The sequence below is a fragment of the Oncorhynchus gorbuscha genome, linkage group LG13 (genome assembly GCF_021184085.1).
Source record: "Oncorhynchus gorbuscha isolate QuinsamMale2020 ecotype Even-year linkage group LG13, OgorEven_v1.0, whole genome shotgun sequence".
Lineage (NCBI taxonomy): Eukaryota > Metazoa > Chordata > Actinopteri > Salmoniformes > Salmonidae > Oncorhynchus > Oncorhynchus gorbuscha.
Window position 1 is genome coordinate 52,282,135 of NC_060185.1, and position 21,057 is coordinate 52,303,191.

General features: G+C 42.9%; 1 protein-coding gene across 1 annotated transcript; it reads left to right on the top strand.

Annotated features, from left to right (window-relative positions):
• The first annotated feature begins 490 nt into the window (after nt 1-490).
• Nucleotides 491-20,062, top strand: LOC123993123 (cullin-3). The gene is made up of 16 exons (XM_046294937.1): nt 491-744; nt 2,769-2,966; nt 10,996-11,109; nt 11,576-11,736; nt 12,030-12,144; nt 12,237-12,465; nt 12,905-13,050; nt 13,306-13,482; nt 13,779-13,949; nt 14,433-14,540; nt 15,499-15,623; nt 15,766-15,862; nt 16,155-16,289; nt 16,582-16,768; nt 18,675-18,820; nt 18,954-20,062. The coding sequence occupies exons 1-16, from the start codon at nt 682-684 to the stop codon at nt 19,083-19,085; spliced, it is 2,304 nt and encodes a 767-aa protein (XP_046150893.1). The 5' UTR covers nt 491-681; the 3' UTR covers nt 19,086-20,062.
• Nucleotides 20,063-21,057: the final 995 nt, after the last annotated feature.

Sequence of the window (21,057 nt, forward strand, 5' to 3'; positions counted from 1 at the left end):
TCTGCATTTGACTAATGATATATATTGAGAGGGTGGTGGTACACGGCTACTCCACGAAGGCCAAGTGATGTCCAATGCAGACATCCAAGGGCAGAGCCCAAATCATTTCTAGTAAGCCGGGATGGAGTGGTTGGTACGCTATAAAAACAATTAAGTGTTTGTATTTGTGAAATATGAATATGAAATAGCCTACCTAATATTTTTACCTATTTGATAAGCCTATTATATAAGTTAATTCTGTAGCTCAGCATTTTAGAAATGGATGAAAGGCAGTCCCAATTTGAGTTTAACGAAGGGGGGAAAAGTAGGTACTAAGTCGGTTTGGATGAAAGCGTCTGCTAAATGGTATAGCTATGTTATAGTATAATTACGTTTGTCAAAGCCCTAAGGAATTTATTGACCAACACATTTAATTCATCAGAAAAGTACAACCTCCAGCCCAATACCCCTAGTCTCGCGTGAGTTGCAGCGTGTGAGCTCTGCGCAGTGAGAACTGTAGCTAGGTACTCCGCCATTGCTGTGTGGGGTGATCTACGTTAGAGCAACATTGACATTTGGTTGTCAACAACAAATTACGGACCAGCGAGGAAGGTCTAGTGGAAGCTGTTCCACAAGTATACTTCCCTGTACCTAACCAGATCACATTTTCATGTAAATACAGAACACACAGACGAAGTAACCATGTCCAATCTGAGCAAAGGCGGCACCAAAAAGGACACCAAGATGAGAATACGAGCCTTTCCTGTAAGTACACACCGCTGATAGGACCTGTCCCTGCCAGCAGGCAGTGACTGGACCGCCGAGGGTCGAATAACTAGCTAGCTTGGGAGTGCAGTTTGCAAGGCCGGTCTTTCAGTAAACAAAGTAACGTTAGCTAGCTGCCCCCTACTAGAGGTTATGGATAGCTGCTTGCTAGCTCATATACTGTTAGCTACCTACCAACTCTTAGCTAGCTAGTAAGGCTACTGTTGAATTATTAATTAACATTAGCTAGATAACGTTACTGTGCACACTTTACCCGGAGGAAGAAAAAAATATTGCTAGCTATCTAACTTTAGCTAGTTAACATTAAGTCAATATTTGGCGTCGTAGTTTTGTTTGTGGCCTCATGACTTATTGTATTTAGTCAATTCAGAAACTGGTGGGTTGGAGAGTATTGTTGTGTAACGTTATTTTGCGTGACATGGTTTGCTGAATCACGTTTTTGTTACATGCCAATTAAACATTGATACCCCAATTAACTTTAACTGCGAGATAACTTGATAACTTTAGCTAACATTTTGCATCGACTGTAATAGCCAGTTAGTTACTTTCTGTCAAGTAGCTAGTCAAAGTTTCATTGGGAAACCGTTTGCTGATAAGTTAATGGACGAAAGCTATTGGATGAAATCAGTAACCAGAAGATTAGTATTCATGTCTTTTAAAGGAAAACTACATTTTTTTCTCTCCCCACTTTTGTGATTATGATCATGTCTCATCGTCAGCCTGCAGGCGCCTGGCCTGCCACAAGGAGTTGCTAGAGTGCGGTGAGCCAAGTAAAGTCCCGCCCGACCAAACCCTCCCGTAACCCGGACGACGCTGGCTCAATTGTGCACTGCCCAATCAGACTCCTGGTCACGGCCGGTAATGACACATCCTGGGATCAAACCCCAGCCTGTAGTAACGCCACAACACTGTGATGCAGTGCCTTAAGACCGCTGCGCCACTCGGGAGGCCCAGTATTCAGTTCTGATGGATGTGCCTCCGCTGAATCCTCAATGATTCCCTAGCTCTCAGCAGTTGCCGTCGCCCACGGTTGGCTCTGTGAACTCTGAAGCTGTGTTTTCAAGTTTAAAAGCGTAAATAATCATCGCTTGCAAAAAGGTTTTCGAAACATATGCCCCTTATTTTTCGCTGATATGAAATGTCTTTTAAATAAAAAAAGCAGATTTGCACAGATCCATACGTTGTGTGTGCCTCCAGTTGATGGACTACACTTCAACCCCATTGTGTCGGAATGTGGATGGAGCCATATCCAAACACCTTGTTATGCATCTTTCGGCCAGCCTCACTTTGGAGAGCCTCCAGGTTTAACAGGCCATGGTTGAGCGTGACAACCAAAGGGGACAATGGATTTATATCAAGCTGTGAAATGGCATGTTTAGCTGAGTGTAATGGTTGGCTGCAGTGCCATTTACTGTCTGTCCATTTAAAAGGAGTTAGGGGAATGGGAAATGTTACGAGACACAGTTGGAGGTGGTCGTGAGCAATATGATATGGAAAATATGAAACGCTTTCATTCATGTTATGGTCTGTTTGAAACCTTATTGGGAATATTATCATATTGCAGTACATTTTTTTTTTTAGTTCATCACAAGGAACACAAATAGGGGCACACCTACTCGGTTTCCCTTAAAGTGATTTATTTTATATACGTTTACATAAGGTCAAAAGTCGGAATATAAATCATGTATTTTCTGGAGAAGGGGTTCTTTTCGCAATGTTACACTCAAACTGTTAGATATTGCATCATAGTACAGGCTACTCTTTAAATCAGTAGGGATTTTTGGGTTGCGGAAGTGCAGCAAGTGTAGACTTGTTTCTCTCACCTAAAGAAGTCAGCTAGCCTAGCAGGAGACTGATAGACATTGTGTGCATAGCCACAATTTTTATCAAGCTGCTTTGTTCCAGTTCTCCCTCAAACGAGGGAGCCAACGATCCCTGAAACATTGACCTGTCAGTCCGTTTCTCTGTTCTCCTCTCACTCTTACTTCCTTTGTCCGCTGCAGATGACGATGGACGAAAAGTATGTCAACAACATCTGGGACCTTCTGAAGAATGCCATCCAGGAGATCCAGAGGAAGAACAACAGCGGGCTGAGCTTTGAGGAGCTCTACAGGAATGCCTACACCATGGTGCTGCACAAACACGGCGAGAAGCTCTACACGGGCCTCCGGGAGGTGGTCACCGAGCACCTCATCAACAAAGTAAGGCCAATGAACTAGAGTTCGACCGATTAATCTGAATGGCCGATTAATTAGGGCCGATTTTCACCTTGTCAGCTTGGGGGATCCAATTAACTAGTCCAACGCAATAACGACCTGCCTCTCTCTCGTTGCACTCCACAAGGAGGCTGCCTGTTACGCGAATGCAGTAAGCCAAGGTAAACTTATCTTATAAAAAAAAACAATCATAATCACTAGTTAACTACACATGGTTGATGATATTATCTAGCGTGTCCTGCGTATCTGCCTGAGCGGTGGTAGGCAGAAGCAGCCGCGTAAACATTCATTCTAACAGCAATTTCGTGCGTTTTGCCAGCAGCTCTTCGTTGTGTGCCAAGCATTGCGCTGTTTATCAACTCCCGAGATGAGGCTGGTGTAACCGAAGTGAAATGGCTGGCTAGTTAGCGCGCGCTAATAGCGTTTTAAACGTCACTCGCTCTGAGCCGGTGGTTGTTTCCCTTGCTCTGCATGGGTAACGCTGCTTCGAGGGTGGCTGTTGTCGTTGTGTTCCTGGTTCGAGCCCAGGGAGGAGCGAGGAGAGGGACGGAAGCTATACTGTTACACTGGCAATACTAAAGTACCTATAAGAACATCCAATAGTCAAAGGTTAATGAAATACAAATGGTATAGAGGGAAATAGTCCTATAATTCCAATAATAACTACAACTTAAAACTTCTTACCTGGGAATATTGAAGACTCATGTTAAAAGGAACCACCAGCTTTCATATGTTCTCATGTTCTGAGCAAGGAACTGAAATTTTAGCTTTCTTACATAGCACATATTGCACTTTTACTTCTCCAGCACTTTGTTTTTGCATTATTTAAACCAAATTGAACATGTTTCATTATTCATTTGAGGCTAAATTGAATTTATTGATATATTATATTAAGTTAAAATAAGTGTTCATTCAGTATTGTTGTAATTGTCATTATTACAAATAAATAAAATAAAAAAATTGGCCGATTTAATCGGTAGCGGCTTTTCTGGCCCTCCAATAATCGGTATCAGTATCGGCGTTGAAAAATCATAATCGGCCGACCTCTACAATGAACGCATGGTGGTAGATTAATGTGTTCATCTCAGCGCAGGACAGGATGTTGACTCAGTACTGCCTGCTGTTTATTAGGGCATGCAATGGGAAAACGTTTAAAAACATTTTGCAACAGACAATGAAAAAAGAAAAAAAGTTTCTTATTGGACGAGTCCAGGTAGTCCTTCCCTGTTTCAACCAGTTTTCTTTCTTTTGGTGCCTCATGAACACGATCTGGGTCTGGATTAACGTCTCCTTTGCTGGATTTGTGCGGGTATGTGGTAATAATCACCCTTATAAAATCACTGGCAGGTCTTTAGCGTATTTTCCGTCAGTACATTTGCAGGATCTCTGGAGTCTGAGAATAGTCACTGAGCTTAACCACAAGAGGTTACTCAGCTTGACCACAAAATCTGTTTAATTGTTGAAAAGCAAGGAAACAAATCTTGTGAAAGCCTGTCACATGAATCCAGGTCATATTAAATTAAAGGCTGATTTGGCCTGTTCAGTGTTGGGCCTGTTTGGTATGCTGACAGCATGATGAAATGGAGCGCTCATTAAACCTTTTACTGTGGAAAAGCTCTAGGGATCTGTTTGACTATGGCTGGATGCCGCGGACTTGCAAAACATGAGTTGCTCCCGTTCATTCATCAGCCTTGCATTTAGTAGTTGGAAATGAAATGAGAAAAGTTAGCCCAATTCCTCTATCAGAAGGCCCAGCTCCACTAGGGCCCATAGGTATCTGACTGGAGATTTGAAGGCCCTCTTTCAGTAATAGCACAAACACAGTCCTGATCTTTGACAAGCTCGGCTGATTGAAAAAGCTTCCTGTTTCGGAGAGGATTTGTATTTTTGGTTTTGTTCTGTCCAGTCGTGTAGGTACTAGAAAGCAGATCAATCTGCCTTTTGGTACTTTAATCAGTGATTGTAATGGCCTTTTATTTTTATTTTGTGTACTTTTTACCCCATTTTCGTGATATCCAATTGGCAGTTACTGTCTTGTCCCATCGCTGCAACTTCTGTACGGAATCGGGAGTGGTGAAGGTCGAGAGCCATGCATCCCCCGAAACACGACCCTGCCAAGCCGCACTGCTTCTTGACACACTGCTCGCTTAACCCGGAAGCCAGCTGCATCAATGTGTACGTACAACTGGCGACCAACTTCAGCGTGCATGCGCACAGCCCGCCGCAAGGAGTTGCTAGAGCGCGATGGGACAGGGACATCCCGGCCAGCCAAACGCTCCCCTAACCCGGATGACACGGGGCCAATTGTGCGGCGCCTCATGGGTCTCCAGGTTGCGACACATCCTGGGATCGAACCCAGGTCTGTCGTGATGCCTCAAACACTGCGATGCAGTGCCTTAGACCACTGCATCACAAAGGCAATAGCCTTTGAGGATAGTTTGTGTATCACATGATCCCTATAACATTCCTGTTTAAACCACATGCCATGTAGGCCAACATATTCCACTGAATGAGAAGCAGCATCAGATTATCTCAAAGCCGTGAAGCTATAGCGTCTGCAAACTATTTTGGAAACAAAGATATTACTGGGCCAACGAAATATCTATGCAGGGCGAGGGCTGTGACGGTCATCATATTTTGTCAGCCGGGTGATTGTCATTCAAATAACTGCCAGACTCATTGTAATTGATGCAAAAAGTAAATCCACTGATGCAGACCTTTTGGAACATCTACGTTTAAAAAAACGTCTAAAATCCATTTAATATTGCCTACAAATTATTTTAGGCATGTCTAAAGAAACATTATGATATGAAGAAGATGTAGCCTATTTCAGAAGAACAAATAGCATATTCTGAGTCGTCCTTATGTTAGGCCCTTATCTGGCTATGGCTGTGGGCTACACTAGTTCATTTAGCGTGAAAGATTTGCTTATAATTCCTGTGGCATTATTTTATAGTAAGAGCAATACAATTGAAAATAACTGAATAACTGAATAAAATGATTTGAGGGAGTGAGCATACAGTGGGGCAAAAAAGTATTTAGTCAGCCACCAATTGTGCAAGTTTCCCCACTTAAAAAGATGAGAGGCCTGTAATTTATCATAGGTACACTTCAACTATGTATGCACACTTACAGTATGCACACATGACTGTAAGTCGCTTTGGATAAAAGCGTCTGCTAAATGGCATTTATTATTATTATTATTATATTATTATAACTATGACAGACATTGTAGGATTTTAAATTAATTTATTTGCAAATTATGGAGGAAAGTAAGTATTTGGTCACCTACAAACAAGCAAGATTTCTGGCTCTCACGCCTCTTCTTTAAGAGGCTTTCCTCATTTTGTCTGTCATAGTTAACCTCCACGCAGGCATCCCATCTAGACATCTGGAAATGCAAATGCGCTACGCTAAATGCTAATAGTACTCGTTAAAACTCAAACGTTCATTAAAATACACATGCAGGGTATTGAATTAAAACTACACTCTTTGTGAATCCAGGCAACAAGTCAGATTTTTAAAATGCTTTTCGGCGAAAGCATGAGAAGCTATTATCTGATAGCATGTAACACCCCAAAAGACCCGCAGGGGACGTAAACAAAATAATTAGCATAGTCGTCGCTACACAAACCGCACAAATAAAAGATAAAACATTAATTACCTTTGACCATCTCCAACTCCTAGATGTCCCATAATCACTATTGGGTCTTTTTTCCGATTAAATCGGTCCATATATAGCCTAGATATCGATCTATGAAGACTGTGTGATAAACAAAAAAATAGCGTCTTATAACGTAACGTCATTTTTTTAAATTAAAAAAGTCGACGATAAACTTTCACAAAACACTTCGAAATACTTTTGTAATGCAACTTTAGGTATTATTAAACGTTAATAAGCGATCAAATTGATCACGAGGCGAAGTTTATTCTTTAGCTGTCCGGCTGGAAATAATGTCCGGGTAATTCTCAACCAAAATATCCCGTCGGAGACCGGAAGAAATGCGTTGCCTTGTGTCTGTTTGACCAAGAAACAAAGCCTAGGCAAATGACAACACTCTAGACAACGTGTGGAAGCCATTAAATGTGGTTCACCTTTATCAATGGGTTCAAGTCGCGCATGGATATATATTTCCATTTTCAGTGATCAGATTTTCCTGCGCTTTTCGATGAAACGCACGTTCTGTTATAGTCACAGCCGTGATTTAACCAGTTTTATAAACGTCTGAGTGTTTTCTATCCACACATACTAATCATATGCATATACTATATTCCTGGCATGAGTTGCAGGGCGCTGAAATGTTGCGCGATTTTTAACAGAATGTTCGAAAAAGTAGGGGGTAGGATTAACAGGTTAAAGTGTACCTATGATGAAAATTACAGGCCTCTCTTGTCTTTTTAAGTGGGAGAACTTGCACTATTGGTGGCTGACTAAATACTTTTTTGTCCCACTGTAATGCGTCTATTTTATGTTGAGCAGTTAACAAAGAAACAGGTCCTCCTATATGCTTAATTTATATATTTTTATGCAACTTTAGTTGTGATGCAAACGTTAGGCTATATGTTTTGATTTCTAATACATTCTAAGGCTTCATGGTGTGACAAAGGATGAGTTGAAAAAGTTGCATGAAAGGGAAGCTCTCTTCTTTTTCTTGTGCAGGCTGCAAACACTTCATCAGTCTCCTGTTCACAATTTGACAAGCACTTGATAATATACTCATGCATTATTCTAAATTTAATCCGGTCTTTACAAATTGCCTACTAATATACAGTACCAGTCAAAAGCTTGGACACCTCATTCAAGGGTTTCTTTATTTTTACTATTTTCTACATTGTAGAATAATAGTGAACACATCAACACTATGAAATAACACATATGGAAACATGTAGTAACCAAAAAAGTGTTGAACAAATCTAAATATTTGTTATAATTGAGATTCTTCAAAGTTGCCACCCTTTGCCTTGATGACAGCTTTGTACACTCTTGACATTCTCTCAACCAGCTTCATGAGGTAGTCGCCAGTGTGGAATTATACAAAAAATAATAGAAATCATCCATAGCCTACATTCGAATGGAGGTTATGTGCAGTTACGTTTTTAATATGCCAGGTAGGCTACACTGTTTGTAAAGCGGATTAATGTGCTTAATTTTTACACATTTTGCAATAAATATTGCAGCACAGGAAAGGTAAGATCCACTTGTATTAAATAGTGGAAAGTTAACTCTGTTTTCATGTGCGTTTGAGCAATGACTGGGCTTACAAGAACACGTTTCACTAAGCTCTGTAGGCTATGGCCTCTCCAACCATGTTTCAGGGGTTTTGGGCCTATAGGCTATGTTTGGTGTTATTTGTCCACTTCAGTTGTGATACTACCATTAGCAAAAACATATAGGCCAATTGGCGCTGTTGTTCTCACGCAATTGCATAGCCTATAGAAATGTTGCGCAACAGGAACACTTTTATTCCATGCATCAACCACCTATGAGGAGCTGGCTCTCCCTGCGCAACAGGTGATCATATTCCGCTCAAACTGAATGCCAGGGCTCTCATGAAGTGTTTAATGTGATTTTCGATTGCATTTGCATTGATGTCAGAGTGATTAGAGGGACAATAGTGTGTTGAGTTAGAATGTTTGGTAGGCTACTAATGACATTCATAGGCATCAGATGACTGCTAACATGACTGCCAGTGTGGCTGTAATACGGTCACCATAACAGCCCTATGTAGGGCGGCATGCCTACCTTTTGAGATGACCAATCATAGCTGTGGATGTCAATATTTCAGCATTGGCCTAAAAAAAACACCACCCAATTGGCATCTCAGAATTAGAATGAATTATCTCCCGTTGACATTCTGTTCCTGTCCCCCACATTTGTAATTAGAGAAATAGGGTAAATTCAATTGAATTCAATCACTTTTTGACAGCATTCCTTTTGATTTAAGCAACCTTTTCATACATTTTTGCCCATGAAAGGAGTCATAAAATAACTTTTTGGACCTAAATGCCAAAAAATCCAGGAGATAAAGGTGCTCAAAGTTGACCCTTTTTGTTCATGTCTGTTGTGTGCCCAAATACTGCGCAATGAGGAAGTTTATTGCAGCTGGGGTAAATAAAAAATAATACACAACCAAAGTATTCAGGCCCCTTGACTTTTGACACATTTTGTTGAGTCACAGCTTTATTCTAAAAGTGTTTTACTTGTTTTTTCCCTCTCAATCTACACACAATATTCCGTAATAACAATAGCAAAAACAGGTTTTTAGAAATGTTTTTAGAAATGTTGGCAAATGTATAAATAAATTGAAACATGACATTTACCCTTTACTCAGTATTTTGTTGAAGCACCTTTGGTAGCGATTACAGCCTTGAGTATGATGCTACAAGCTTGGCACACCTGTATTTGGGGAGTTTCTCCCATTCTTCTCTGCAGATCCTCTTAAGCTCTGTCAGGATGGATGGGGAGCATCGCTGCAGAGCTATTTTCAGGTCATTCCGGGGAAGTTGGGTTCAAGTCCGGGCTCTGGCTGGGCCACTCAAGTACATTCAGAGACATATCCCAAAGCCTCTCCTGCGTTGTGTTGGCTGTGTGCTTAGGGATGTAGTCCTGTTGGAAGGTGAACCTTTACCCCAGTCAGGTCCTGAGCAATCTGGAGCAGGTTTTCATCAAGGTACTTTGCTCTGTTCATCTTTCCCTTAATCCTGACTCGTCTCCCAGTTCCTGCCTCTGAAAAACATCCCCACAGCATGATTCTGCCACCACCATGCTTCACCGTAGGAATGGTTCCATGATTCCTCCAGATGTGATGCTTGGCATTCAGGCCAAATTGTTCAATCTTGGTTTCATCAGATCAGAGAATCTTGTTTCTTATTCTCTGAGAAGTGCCTTTTGGCAACTCCAAGCGGTCTGTCATGTATCTTCCGTCTGGCCACTCTTCCATAAAGGCCTGATTTGGTGGAATGCTGCAGAGATGGTTGTCCTTGTGGAAGGGTCTCCCATCTTTAAAGAGGAACTCTGGGCTCTGTCAGAGTGACCTTCGGGTTCTTGGTCACCGCCCTGACCAAGGTCCTTCTCCCCCGATTGCTGTTTGGCCGGGATGCCAGCTCTATGAAGAATCTTGGTGGCTCTAAACTTCTTCCGTTTAAGAATGACGGAGGCCACTGTGTTCTTGGGGACCTTAAATGCTGCAGACATTTTTTGCTACTCTTTCCCAGATCTGTGTCACGACACAATCCTGTCTCGTAAGCTCTATGGACAATTCCCGTAACTTCATGGCTTGGTTTGTGCTCTGACATTCACTGTCAACTGTAGGACCTTATATGGATAGGAGTGTGCCTTTCCACATCATGTCCAATCATTGAATTTACCACAGACTTACTTCAGTGAAGTTTTAGAAACATTACAAGGATGATCAATAGAAACATGATGTACCTGAGCTAAAAATTTTTGTAAAATTCTTGAAGGTTTTTTGTATATTTTATTTTAACCCTTTTTCTACCCAATTTCGTGGTATCCAATTGGTAGTTAGTCTTGTCCCATCGCAGCAACTCTCGTACGGCCTCAGGAGAGGGAAGGTCGAAAGCCGTGCGTCCTCCGAAACACAACCAGCCAATCCGCACTGTTTCTAGATACAATTCCTGCTTAATAATCCGGAAGCCAGCTGCACCAATGTGTCGGAGGAAACACCGTACACCTGGCTATGCCCGGCCTAGGAGTTCACTTTCCATTAAGATAGTGTGTGTGAGTCAGTGTGCTGGGCTCTGTATCACTAAATGGATGATGATGGCGTCTCTGCCTGGAGTTGATGAGCACAGTGTCCTTTAGAGTCCCATACAGAGAGTGACGGAAACACTCAAGAGAGAGGAGCTTGTGGAGGGAGAGGCTCACAGACAGAGCTTGTGTCATGCAGAGAAAGCGAGTTGGGCTCAGTATGCTGAGTCATCAGTGTGGCGTGTGTGTGTGTAGTATCAAACAAATGCCTCTCTGCCTGACTGTGCTGCTGCTTCCCCACAGGTACGGGAAGATGTCCTCAACTCACTAAACAACAACTTCCTCCAAACACTGAACCAAGCCTGGAACGACCACCAGACGGCCATGGTTATGATCAGAGACATCCTCATGTACATGGTGAGTGGCACCACCAGCTACCAGAGCCATGTATTTAGAGAGTTGGGACAACTTTTAGAATGTAGTTTTCATTCTAGACATAGTTACATAGCGTTATTTTAATCCAGTCAGCAGATACGTTTTCAAGATACAACGCTTTAAGTAAAAATGTAAAACTGATGCTACGTTTTGCATCATATGATGTGTTCTGCATCATCACACTTTTAGAAAACAACTGCTGACATGCATAATTTGTGCTGATCAGACTTGCACACTTCTTTAGTTATTAGAATTTGACTGTATTTCTCAATGCAGTGTCGTCTTGTAACCATCCCTTGGACTGGCTGCAGGTCTCAAACGCGCTACGGGGTGAAGTTTCCCTTAAGTACAGATCAGCTTCCTAACCATAACCGTTAGTGGGGTAAATGCAAAACTTACCTAAGATCAACCTTGACTGACAAACCCCTCTCTTATTCTTGTTTCCCAGGACCGGGTGTACGTGCAGCAGAACAACGTGGAGAATGTCTACAACCTGGGCCTGATCATCTTCAGAGACCAGGTGGTGCGCTACGGCTGCATCCGAGACCACCTCCGACAGACCCTCCTGGACATGATCGCACGAGAGAGGAAGGGCGAGGTGGTGGACAGGTATATGACCCCCGTCTATACACAGGCCCCTTTAGACTTAAAAAAAAAAGCACAAACTCCTAACTTTGTTGAAGAAATTACTGGATAAGTGGAATCACTACAAATGACTGGACAATTGGACATCTGTCTAGTCATGTCTACGCATTGACTGTTTCGAGGGAGGGAGGAAGGATACACTTTGAAGGAATTCGAACAGAGCCACAGTTTCTGAGCTCTCTCTCCCTCTCTCTCTCTCCCTCTCTCTCTCTCTCTCTCTCTCTCTCTCTCTCTCTCTCTCTCTCTCTCTCTCTCAGGGGAGCGATCAGAAATGCATGCCAGATGTTAATGATCTTAGGCCTTGAAGGAAGGTCGGTTTACGAAGAGGACTTTGAGGCCCCTTTTTTAGAAATGTCTGCAGAGTTCTTCCAGGTTTGTAAGATCCCCCCCCCATGTTATATACATAATGTGTATGCCCTCTCAATCTCCCAAGGTGCTCCTAACCCCGTTTGTTTGCCCTCCAGATGGAAAGTCAAAAGTTTTTGGCAGAGAACAGCGCGAGCGTTTACATAAAGAAAGTGGAGGCGCGGATAAACGAGGAGATCGAGCGCGTACTGCACTGTCTGGACAAGACGACGGAGGAGCCCATCGTCAAGGTGGTGGAGCGGGAGCTCATCTCCAAGCACATGAAGACCATCGTGGAAATGGAGAACTCGGGCCTCGTCCACATGCTCAAGAACGGAAAGACAGAGGGTTAGTGTGCTACTACCACTACTACTACTACTCCAGTCCCAGCTATGGGCTGAATCCCAAATAGCACCTTATTCCCTATGCATTAAACTACTTTTGATGGGGACGATTAGGCTCTGGTCAAAAGTAGTGCACTATCTAGGGCATAGGGTGACATTTGGGACACATACTGTTTTCTTAATTTTTTTAATGAAAGGGCTATTTCACCCCGATGTTAAAGTTTGTCAGACGTTTGTGTACCTTTTGCAGAGTTATAGAGGTATTTTGCAGAGTAATAGAGTAATGTACACTGTGTGAAAGTGTGTTGTTATCGTGTGCATACTTGGTACCACATCAATGTCAGCAATTCAATATTTATTGTGAAATATATTCTGTGTAGTGGGTGGTCTTTGGATACTAATGTGTTTGTACTGATGTTGTGTGTGTGTGTGCGTGAACACAGACCTGGCGTGTATGTATAAGCTCTTTAGCAGAGTGCCAAACGGACTGAAGACAATGTGTGAGTGCATGAGCTCCTACCTCCGCGAGCAGGGCAAGGCGCTGGTGTCAGAGGAGGGCGAGGGCAAAAACCCTGTAGATTACATCCAGGTAACTCACACAGGAAGTGACATTGACACAGGGAAGGGGAGGGTCTACTAAAGATTGCTCTCTGGCTACGTTCCCATCAAAGAATTAACAATAGTGAAAACTCCAGGGAATGCTTTTAAATCTACAACAGGGATGCAATTTCTAACTCTCCATATTGACACTAGATGGCAGCGTACACAAGAGCATGTAGTAAGTGCCACTGCTTTCCAATAATAATGTCACATTTTCTTCCTTCCTCCGTTTTGTTATCTGCAGGGTCTGTTGGATCTGAAGTCACGTTTCGATCGCTTCCTCCAAGAGTCATTCAACAACGACCGGCTCTTTAAGCAGACCATCGCAGGGGACTTTGAATACTTCCTCAACCTCAACTCGCGCTCTCCCGAGTACCTCTCCTTGTTCATCGACGACAAGCTGAAGAAAGGCGTAAAAGGAGTGGGTGGTTTTCTGATGTTATGGGGGAGGAATGTCCTCCCCTCAGGGCACACAGGCTGCTTCCCTAATGACACCATATTCTCTCTATTGTGCGCTACTTTTAACCAGAGCCCGATAGCACCATATTCACTACGTAGTGCCCTACTTTTGACCAGGGCCATGCCACTGTCCCAATACTTTTGGAGCTCACTGTATAAGGAGTTCAATATTTGATTAAATGAGTGCTTGAAATGTAATCATTTAAAGTGTGTGTGTGTGCTTGTGTAGCGCTCACTTTCCTCTCGTCCTCTGTGTAGTTGACGGAGCAGGAGGTGGAGTCGATCCTGGACAAGGCCATGGTGCTCTTCAGGTTCATGCAGGAGAAGGATGTGTTTGAGCGGTACTACAAACAGCACCTGGCCAGGAGGCTGCTCACCAATAAGAGCGTCTCCGACGACTCGGAGAAGAACATGATCTCTAAGCTCAAGGTGAAGAGACTGAGGAAGAGCAGTAGCTATATATCTTAAGATCTTCCATCCATTAATACATTCATCAACTTTTTTTTTTTTTTCAGATATATTGTAGCACCTTCAATACCTAATACCTAAGTGCGACCTTGTGTTCAAATACTATTTCAAATCTTTCATATACTTTGAGCGTTTGCTTTAGCCTGTTTGGGGTGCCATGTAGGCAGGGGTTTGCACTTTTGGTGCTTTTGATTTGGTTCGATTGCAACAGGCAACCTCAAGCTAGCAAAGCTAAAGTATTTGAAATAATTTTGAATTGTATTTTGATCCCAGGTCTGGTACAATACATGTTTAACTTGAACTGCACAGAGACTGTGTTGAACCTCAGCTCAGCTGAGTGCAGAGTCGGTGTGAAAGAAACGGATAGCGCGAGTGAAGTGTTGTTTAATAGATCTGTTTTATCCTGTATCTTTCTCACTCTCTTTCTCTGGTTCCCCTGGCCAGACGGAGTGCGGTTGCCAGTTCACCTCTAAATTGGAAGGCATGTTCCGGGACATGAGCATCTCAAACACAACCATGGACGAGTTCCGCCAACACCTACAGTCAACGGCGGTGAGACACCCACTCCCAGAACCAGTCCAGTGTTGGTTCTGGGGAACATAGAGCTCGCCAGCTTGTAGTCTTAAAAAAACAGAAATTAGTTACTTCTGGTTCGTTCAGCCATTCCTATGGAGAAAGAAAAGGCTTAGTAGATATATGTTTTGTTCTATGATATAATATTAGTCCATTAACATTACCTTTATGAATTTATTTATTATTTTACCCCCTTTTCTCCCCAATTTCGTGGTATCCAATTGTTAGTAGTTACTATCTTGTCTCATCTCTACAACTCCCGTACTGGCTCGGTAGAGACAAAGGTCGAAAGCCATGCGCCCTCCGAAACACAACCCAACCAAGCCGCACTGCTTCTTAACACAGCGCGCATCCAACCCGGAAGCCAGCCGCACCAATGTGTCGGAGGAAACACCGTGCACCTGGCGAACTGGTTAGTGTGCACTGTGCCCGGCCCGCCAAAGGAGTCGCTAGTGCGCGATGAGACAAGGATATCCCTATACCGACCAAACCCTCCCTAACCCGGAAGACGTCGCCCCATGGACCTCCCGGTTGCGGCCAGCTGCGACAGAGCCTGGGCTCGAACCCAGAGTCTCTGGTGGCACAGCTAGCACTGACCTTTATGAATTATGAAGCCTTATGTGCTTTTTTTTATTACATAAATGCTTAAACATTCATAAAATGTGACGTTAGCTGATGATTAGCTCATAGAACAAAACGTATAATTTCTAAGCCTGTGTTTACCACAGACCTTATTTTTGGCTTTTATCAAAAAATCCTACAACTCCATTCATTTTCCCACAGGCTTTGAACCATGGCGGAGTTGGTGCCTATAAAAAGACGCCATTACTATTGCTCTCTATTTAACCTAGCCATTAGCTCTCTCAAAAGCGAAGAGCACATCTTGTGAAGCTTTTGATACCTCAGTGGAAGACGTAGATCTAACTTTCCTCCCCAGGTGTCGTTGGGCGGAGTTGATCTCACAGTGAGGGTCTTGACGACAGGTTACTGGCCAACGCAGTCCGCCACGCCCAAATGTAATATCCCCCCTTCGCCTCGACATGCATTTGAAGTCTTTAGAAGGTTTGTCTCTCATTTACTTTGCATAGCAGAGGCCATATATTCTCTGCTGCAGGTTGTGGAAGCGGGGCGCTGTCCATTGTTTGTCTGTGTTTATCTTTAACGCTGTAGTGTGTGACTGTCCCCTCTGGCTCTGCGGCCATAGGTTTTATCTGGCCAAGCACAGCGGCAGGCAGCTTACGTTACAGCATCACATGGGCTCTGCAGACCTCAACGCCACCTTTTACGGCCCAATCAAAAAGGTATGCAGGGGACAGCCTTTGCCTGGCTGACAGACTGATGCATGCACACACACCAGTAATGTCAACATCAGGCCTTGATAACAGCAGGTGCATCAAGGCTGTACTTGCCTTTTTGGGATGGGATGAACAAGGATGTGTGGGGGGTGGGATTAAACTAATATTTCACACATTTGTGTATATATAAGCATGACATAGTCAGTGATTGAACAGAGGCTACATTGATGATTCCTCCTTTGTGACTGAGTTACCTGAAGGTGGCCGGTGGTGACCTCTCATTTCCTCTTCCCCCCAGGAGGACGGCTCAGAGGTGGGGGTGGGCGGCGCCCAGGTAACAGGCTCCAACACCAGGAAGCACATACTGCAGGTGTCCACCTTCCAGATGACAATACTAATGCTCTTCAACAACCGGGAGAAGTCCATGTTTGAGGTACAGCCGCTAATTGAATGCGTAGAACATCACTGAATAAAGTCAAGTTTATAAGGGGGATGTATTTGTATTTGAGCAATGTGATGTCTTTATTATATGTGCATGATGTTGATATTTGTGGTCTGGCAATGTCTTTCCCCGAGAGGATAAAATTATATTGAATTGAAAAAGTTACACTTGTTTCTCTATAAACAGAATGTATTATTTGGTTTCAGTATAATGCAGTCATGGTTCCCTCTGCCTCAAATCCCTCTCTCCTCTTTGTCCCTATCGCTCGCTCACTGCTGTGTAGGAGATCCAGCAGGAGACGGACATCCCGGAGAGGGAGCTGGTGCGTGCGCTGCAGTCACTGGCCTGCGGGAAGCCCACCCAACGCGTCCTCACCAAGGAGCCCAAGTCCAAGGAGATCGAGAACGGCCATATGTTCACCGTTAATGACCAGTTCACCTCCAAGCTGCATCGCGTCAAGATCCAGACAGGTAACAACCATATAGACCATTCTTGTGGAACACAGATTCAAAGATCTAAGCCATGCATAACCGAAATGGCACAAAAACAACCAAGATTTATTTTGTTTCAACCTTGCTTTCTGAAACATTGCGTTGTGACTTTGAACTGTATGCACAGTGCATTCAGGAAGTTCAAACCCCTCGACTTTTTCCACATTTCATTCTAAAATGTATTAAATTAAGTGTTTTCCTCATCAATCTTCACACAATACCCCATAATGACAAAGCAAAAGCAGGTTTGGATTTTTTGCAAATTTATAATAATAAAAAACTTAAACAATTATTTATTTTTTAAACGTATTTACATAAGTATTCAGACCCTTTTATGAGACTCAAAATTGAGCTTAGGTGAATCCTGTTTCCATTGGTCATACGTTTAAAAAAAATGTATATATATTTAAAATATATGATGTATCGTGGGTAGATTGAGTGGACACAATAAAAAATAACTCATTTAGAAAAAGGCTGTAACCTAACAATGTGGAAAAAGTAAAGGGGTCTGAATAATTTCCAGAATGCATTGTATACCAACCTTCTAAGGGTCATTCTACCCACAGAACTATAATGAGTTTATATGATTCGACCTCTGATACACTACATGACTAAAAGTATGTGGACACCTGCTCATCAAACATCTTGTTCCAAAATCATGGGCATTAATATGGAGTTGGTCCCCCTTTTGTTGCTATAACAGGCTTTCCACTAGATATTGGAACATTGCTGTGGAGACATGTTTGCATTCAGCCACGAGCATTAGTGAGGTCAGGCACTGATGTTGGGGGATTTGGCCTGGCTCGCAGTTGGTGTTCCAATTCATCCCAAAGGTATTCGATGGGGTTGAGGTCCGAGCTCTGTGCAGGCCAGTCAAGTTCTTCTACACTGATCTTGACAAACCATTTCTATATGGACCTCGCTTTGTGCACGGGGCATTGTCATGCTGAAACGGGAAAGGGCCTTCCCCAAACTGTTGCCACAATGTTGGAAGTACAGAATCGTCTAGAATGTCATTGTATGCTATAGCGTTAAGATGTCCCTTTACTGGAACTAATGGGCCTAGCCCGAACCATGAACAACAGCCACAGACCATTATTCCTCCTCCGCCAAACTTTACAGTTGGCACTATGCATTCATTGAGGTAGCGTTCTCCTGGCATCCGTCAGACGCCCAGGTGGTGAAGCGTGATTCATTACTCTAGAGAACGAGTTTCCACTGCTCCAAAGTCCAATAGCAGTGAGCTTTACACCACTCCAGCTGACGCTTGGCATTGCGCATGGTGATTTTAGGATGGTGTGCGGCTGCTTGGCCATGGAAACCCTTTTCATGAAGCTCCCGACAAACAGTTATTGTGCTGACGTTGCTTCCAGAGGCAGTTTGGAACTCAGTAGTGAGTGTTGCATCTGAGGACAGACTACTTTTACGCGCTTCAGCACTCGCCGGTCCCGTTCTGTGAGCTTGTGTGGTCTACCACTTCTCGTCTGTGTCGTTGTTGCTCCTAGACGTTTCCAATTTACAATAAGAGCACTTAACAGTTTGACCGGGGTAGTTCTAGCAGGGCAGAAATTTGAATTGACTTGTTAGAAAGGTGGCATCCTATGACGGTGCCAAGTTGAAAGTCACTAAGCTCTTCAGTAAGGTCATTCTGAGGCCAATGTTTGTCTATGAAAATTGCATGGCTCTGTGCTCCATTTTATACACCTGTCAGCAACAGGTATGGCTGAAATAGCTGGATCCACTAATTTGAAGGGGTGTCCACATACTTTTGTATAGTATAGTGGAAAAACCCCACTGACCTGTGTAGCTTGTATTATATATTATTGTGCATGTAGCCGTCATGTGGTTCCCAGCTGAAACAGGTTTTCCTTTTGTTGGCCACTAGTCGCCGCTAAGCAAGGAGAGTCGGACCCGGAGAGGAAGGAGACGCGGCAGAAAGTGGACGACGACAGGAAGCACGAGATTGAGGCGGCCATCGTCCGCATCATGAAGTCTAGAAAGAAGATGCAGCATAACGTACTAGTAGCAGAGGTGAGTGGAATACAGTGTATGAAGATTGAGGTGTTTCGGGTACACCTGGTTGTACCTGTTAGTATTTAATTAACGTCAGTAATTAGATGTGAGATCCGGTTCTGATTTGTCTCTGTTTGTATCGTCTCTCTAGGTCACCCAGCAGCTGCGATCGCGATTCCTCCCCAGTCCTGTAGTCATCAAGAAGCGCATTGAAGGACTCATTGAGCGGGAATATTTGGCGCGGACACCAGAGGATCGCAAAGTGTACACTTATGTAGCATAAAGGCCTGAATTCCATGAAACCTGACACAAAGAAACGATACCTTTTTTTCTGGGACGGGTTATGCGTATGAATTTGAAAGTTTGTCTCATACTGGGAAACACTGGGAAGCTTACTTTTCTTCCATTGAAAAAAAAAATTGCAGTTAAAAAGACCGTTTCTTCATATCTTTTAAATTTCTTCTGCAGAGAAGAGCTAAATGGAGGGATTGGATCTCACTTTGTTACAGTTTCATGTTCCTAATGTGGCCTTGGGAAGAATTGGGGGGAGAGTGTGAATGCATCGAGTGTACTGCATTCAAACCCAATATAACAAAAGGAAAAGAAAACGAGCGTAAAAAAAATTATACAAAACATATACCAAGCAAATGTGGGTTGGCTACACGAAGACCAAGAAAATTAGACATTTCTCACGTTTTTTAAATGTTGATGTAAATGTATTATGTTTGTTTTTTCGTGGCATCATGCTGGTTGTACAGGTTGTTAGACACTATTGGCCTTTTTTCCCTCTAGGGTTTTAATCAGAGAAGAGGAAGACATGGATGTAGTGGCTGGTTTGCAGAAAACAGGAGCAGTTGCTTTGATAGCATGTTTTGTCTTATGGAGTGGTGGGAGAAGTCACATGCTCTATTCAAGGTGTTTTTTTTCGGGGGTTTTTCTTCAATGGGGCCTATTGTAAAATTGGATCATCAGCCCATGTAGGTTCCTCCCTATGCAGATTACAAGGGGAAGTACATTTTTTTTCTTTACGGCATTTCAATTGGAACCAATTTAGCACCATGTTTTAATGTGTATAAATTGTAAAATAATTATTGTACTCACTAAAGTGGACTGTACAGGGCGTAGTTTATCATATTAAATGTAGAAAAAGAAAATGTACATTGAAGGGAATTTTGCCTCCCTGTTTTAAGAGTCTGTGCCTTGTGTATTCCTCTCCGAGAGCAGAGAGAAAGCCACAGTAAATTGTACGGTGAAATACAGTATCTGCGCCTCTGACCATAATTAAAGTGTAATGCATAGAGGGAACCACAGTCAAACTGTTAATCATCTAAGAAGAGGAACTCAATAACTATTTGGATTGCTTTCAAACAGTGGTAGACAACTTTGAGTCACTGCATTTGCTTTAGAACAATGTTTGTTGCGGAATCACCTTCAAGTGTATTTTATTTCTCAGTGTGCAATGAAATTGTTTAAGGCTACAGCATGCCACTTTACATGGGTTCAATGGATGACTATGCATCTCACTAATACAGCTGCTATGACAATTTAATGTTGATTATTAGAAAATAACATGTGAAAGGTGATTAGTCTCCAATGTTCTAGAATGTCTCCCACAGAACTAAAACCACTGTTCTATGAATGTGACAACTACTTGTCCTTAAGGGGGTGCACAGTATAAGGGTTGTTATGCTCTTTAACAGAACTGTGATTCAGGTTCCATGACAGAAGTGGTATTCTCTCCTTTGCACCTCAGTGTAGTTACCCTGTCTGGACTCTTGTTTTTTTCTTCTTTTTACCTTTAACTAGAACAAATTCTTATTTTCAATGTCGATCCAACACTAACCACCATCATGACGGGGAGACGACTGCAATTTACTCATTTAGTTTGAGTAGACAACCCTTTATCATGTCTCCTGCACGTCTTTATTCATGCGTTTGAGTAGACACGACTCTTCTACTTATCCGTAACATTTTTTTACAGCCTCCCTAAATCTGACATCCTACTCCCTCAGAAAACATGTCTTAACCGTACCAGTGCAGCTGATGACGTCAGTGTCCCAACTGGAAGGATGCTCATGAAAAAAACAGACTTCGCTAACAGACTGACTGAACTGTGCCAATTATTGGATCCGGTCCAAACACTTTAAAGACACACCCTCGTCCACTTACCCGTCGCCATATTGGAGGGTGGGCCAAATGATTGGCCAAGTAAGGGAAGTTTGCAACTTCAGGTACTCAGTCCTCGCTTTTAGTCG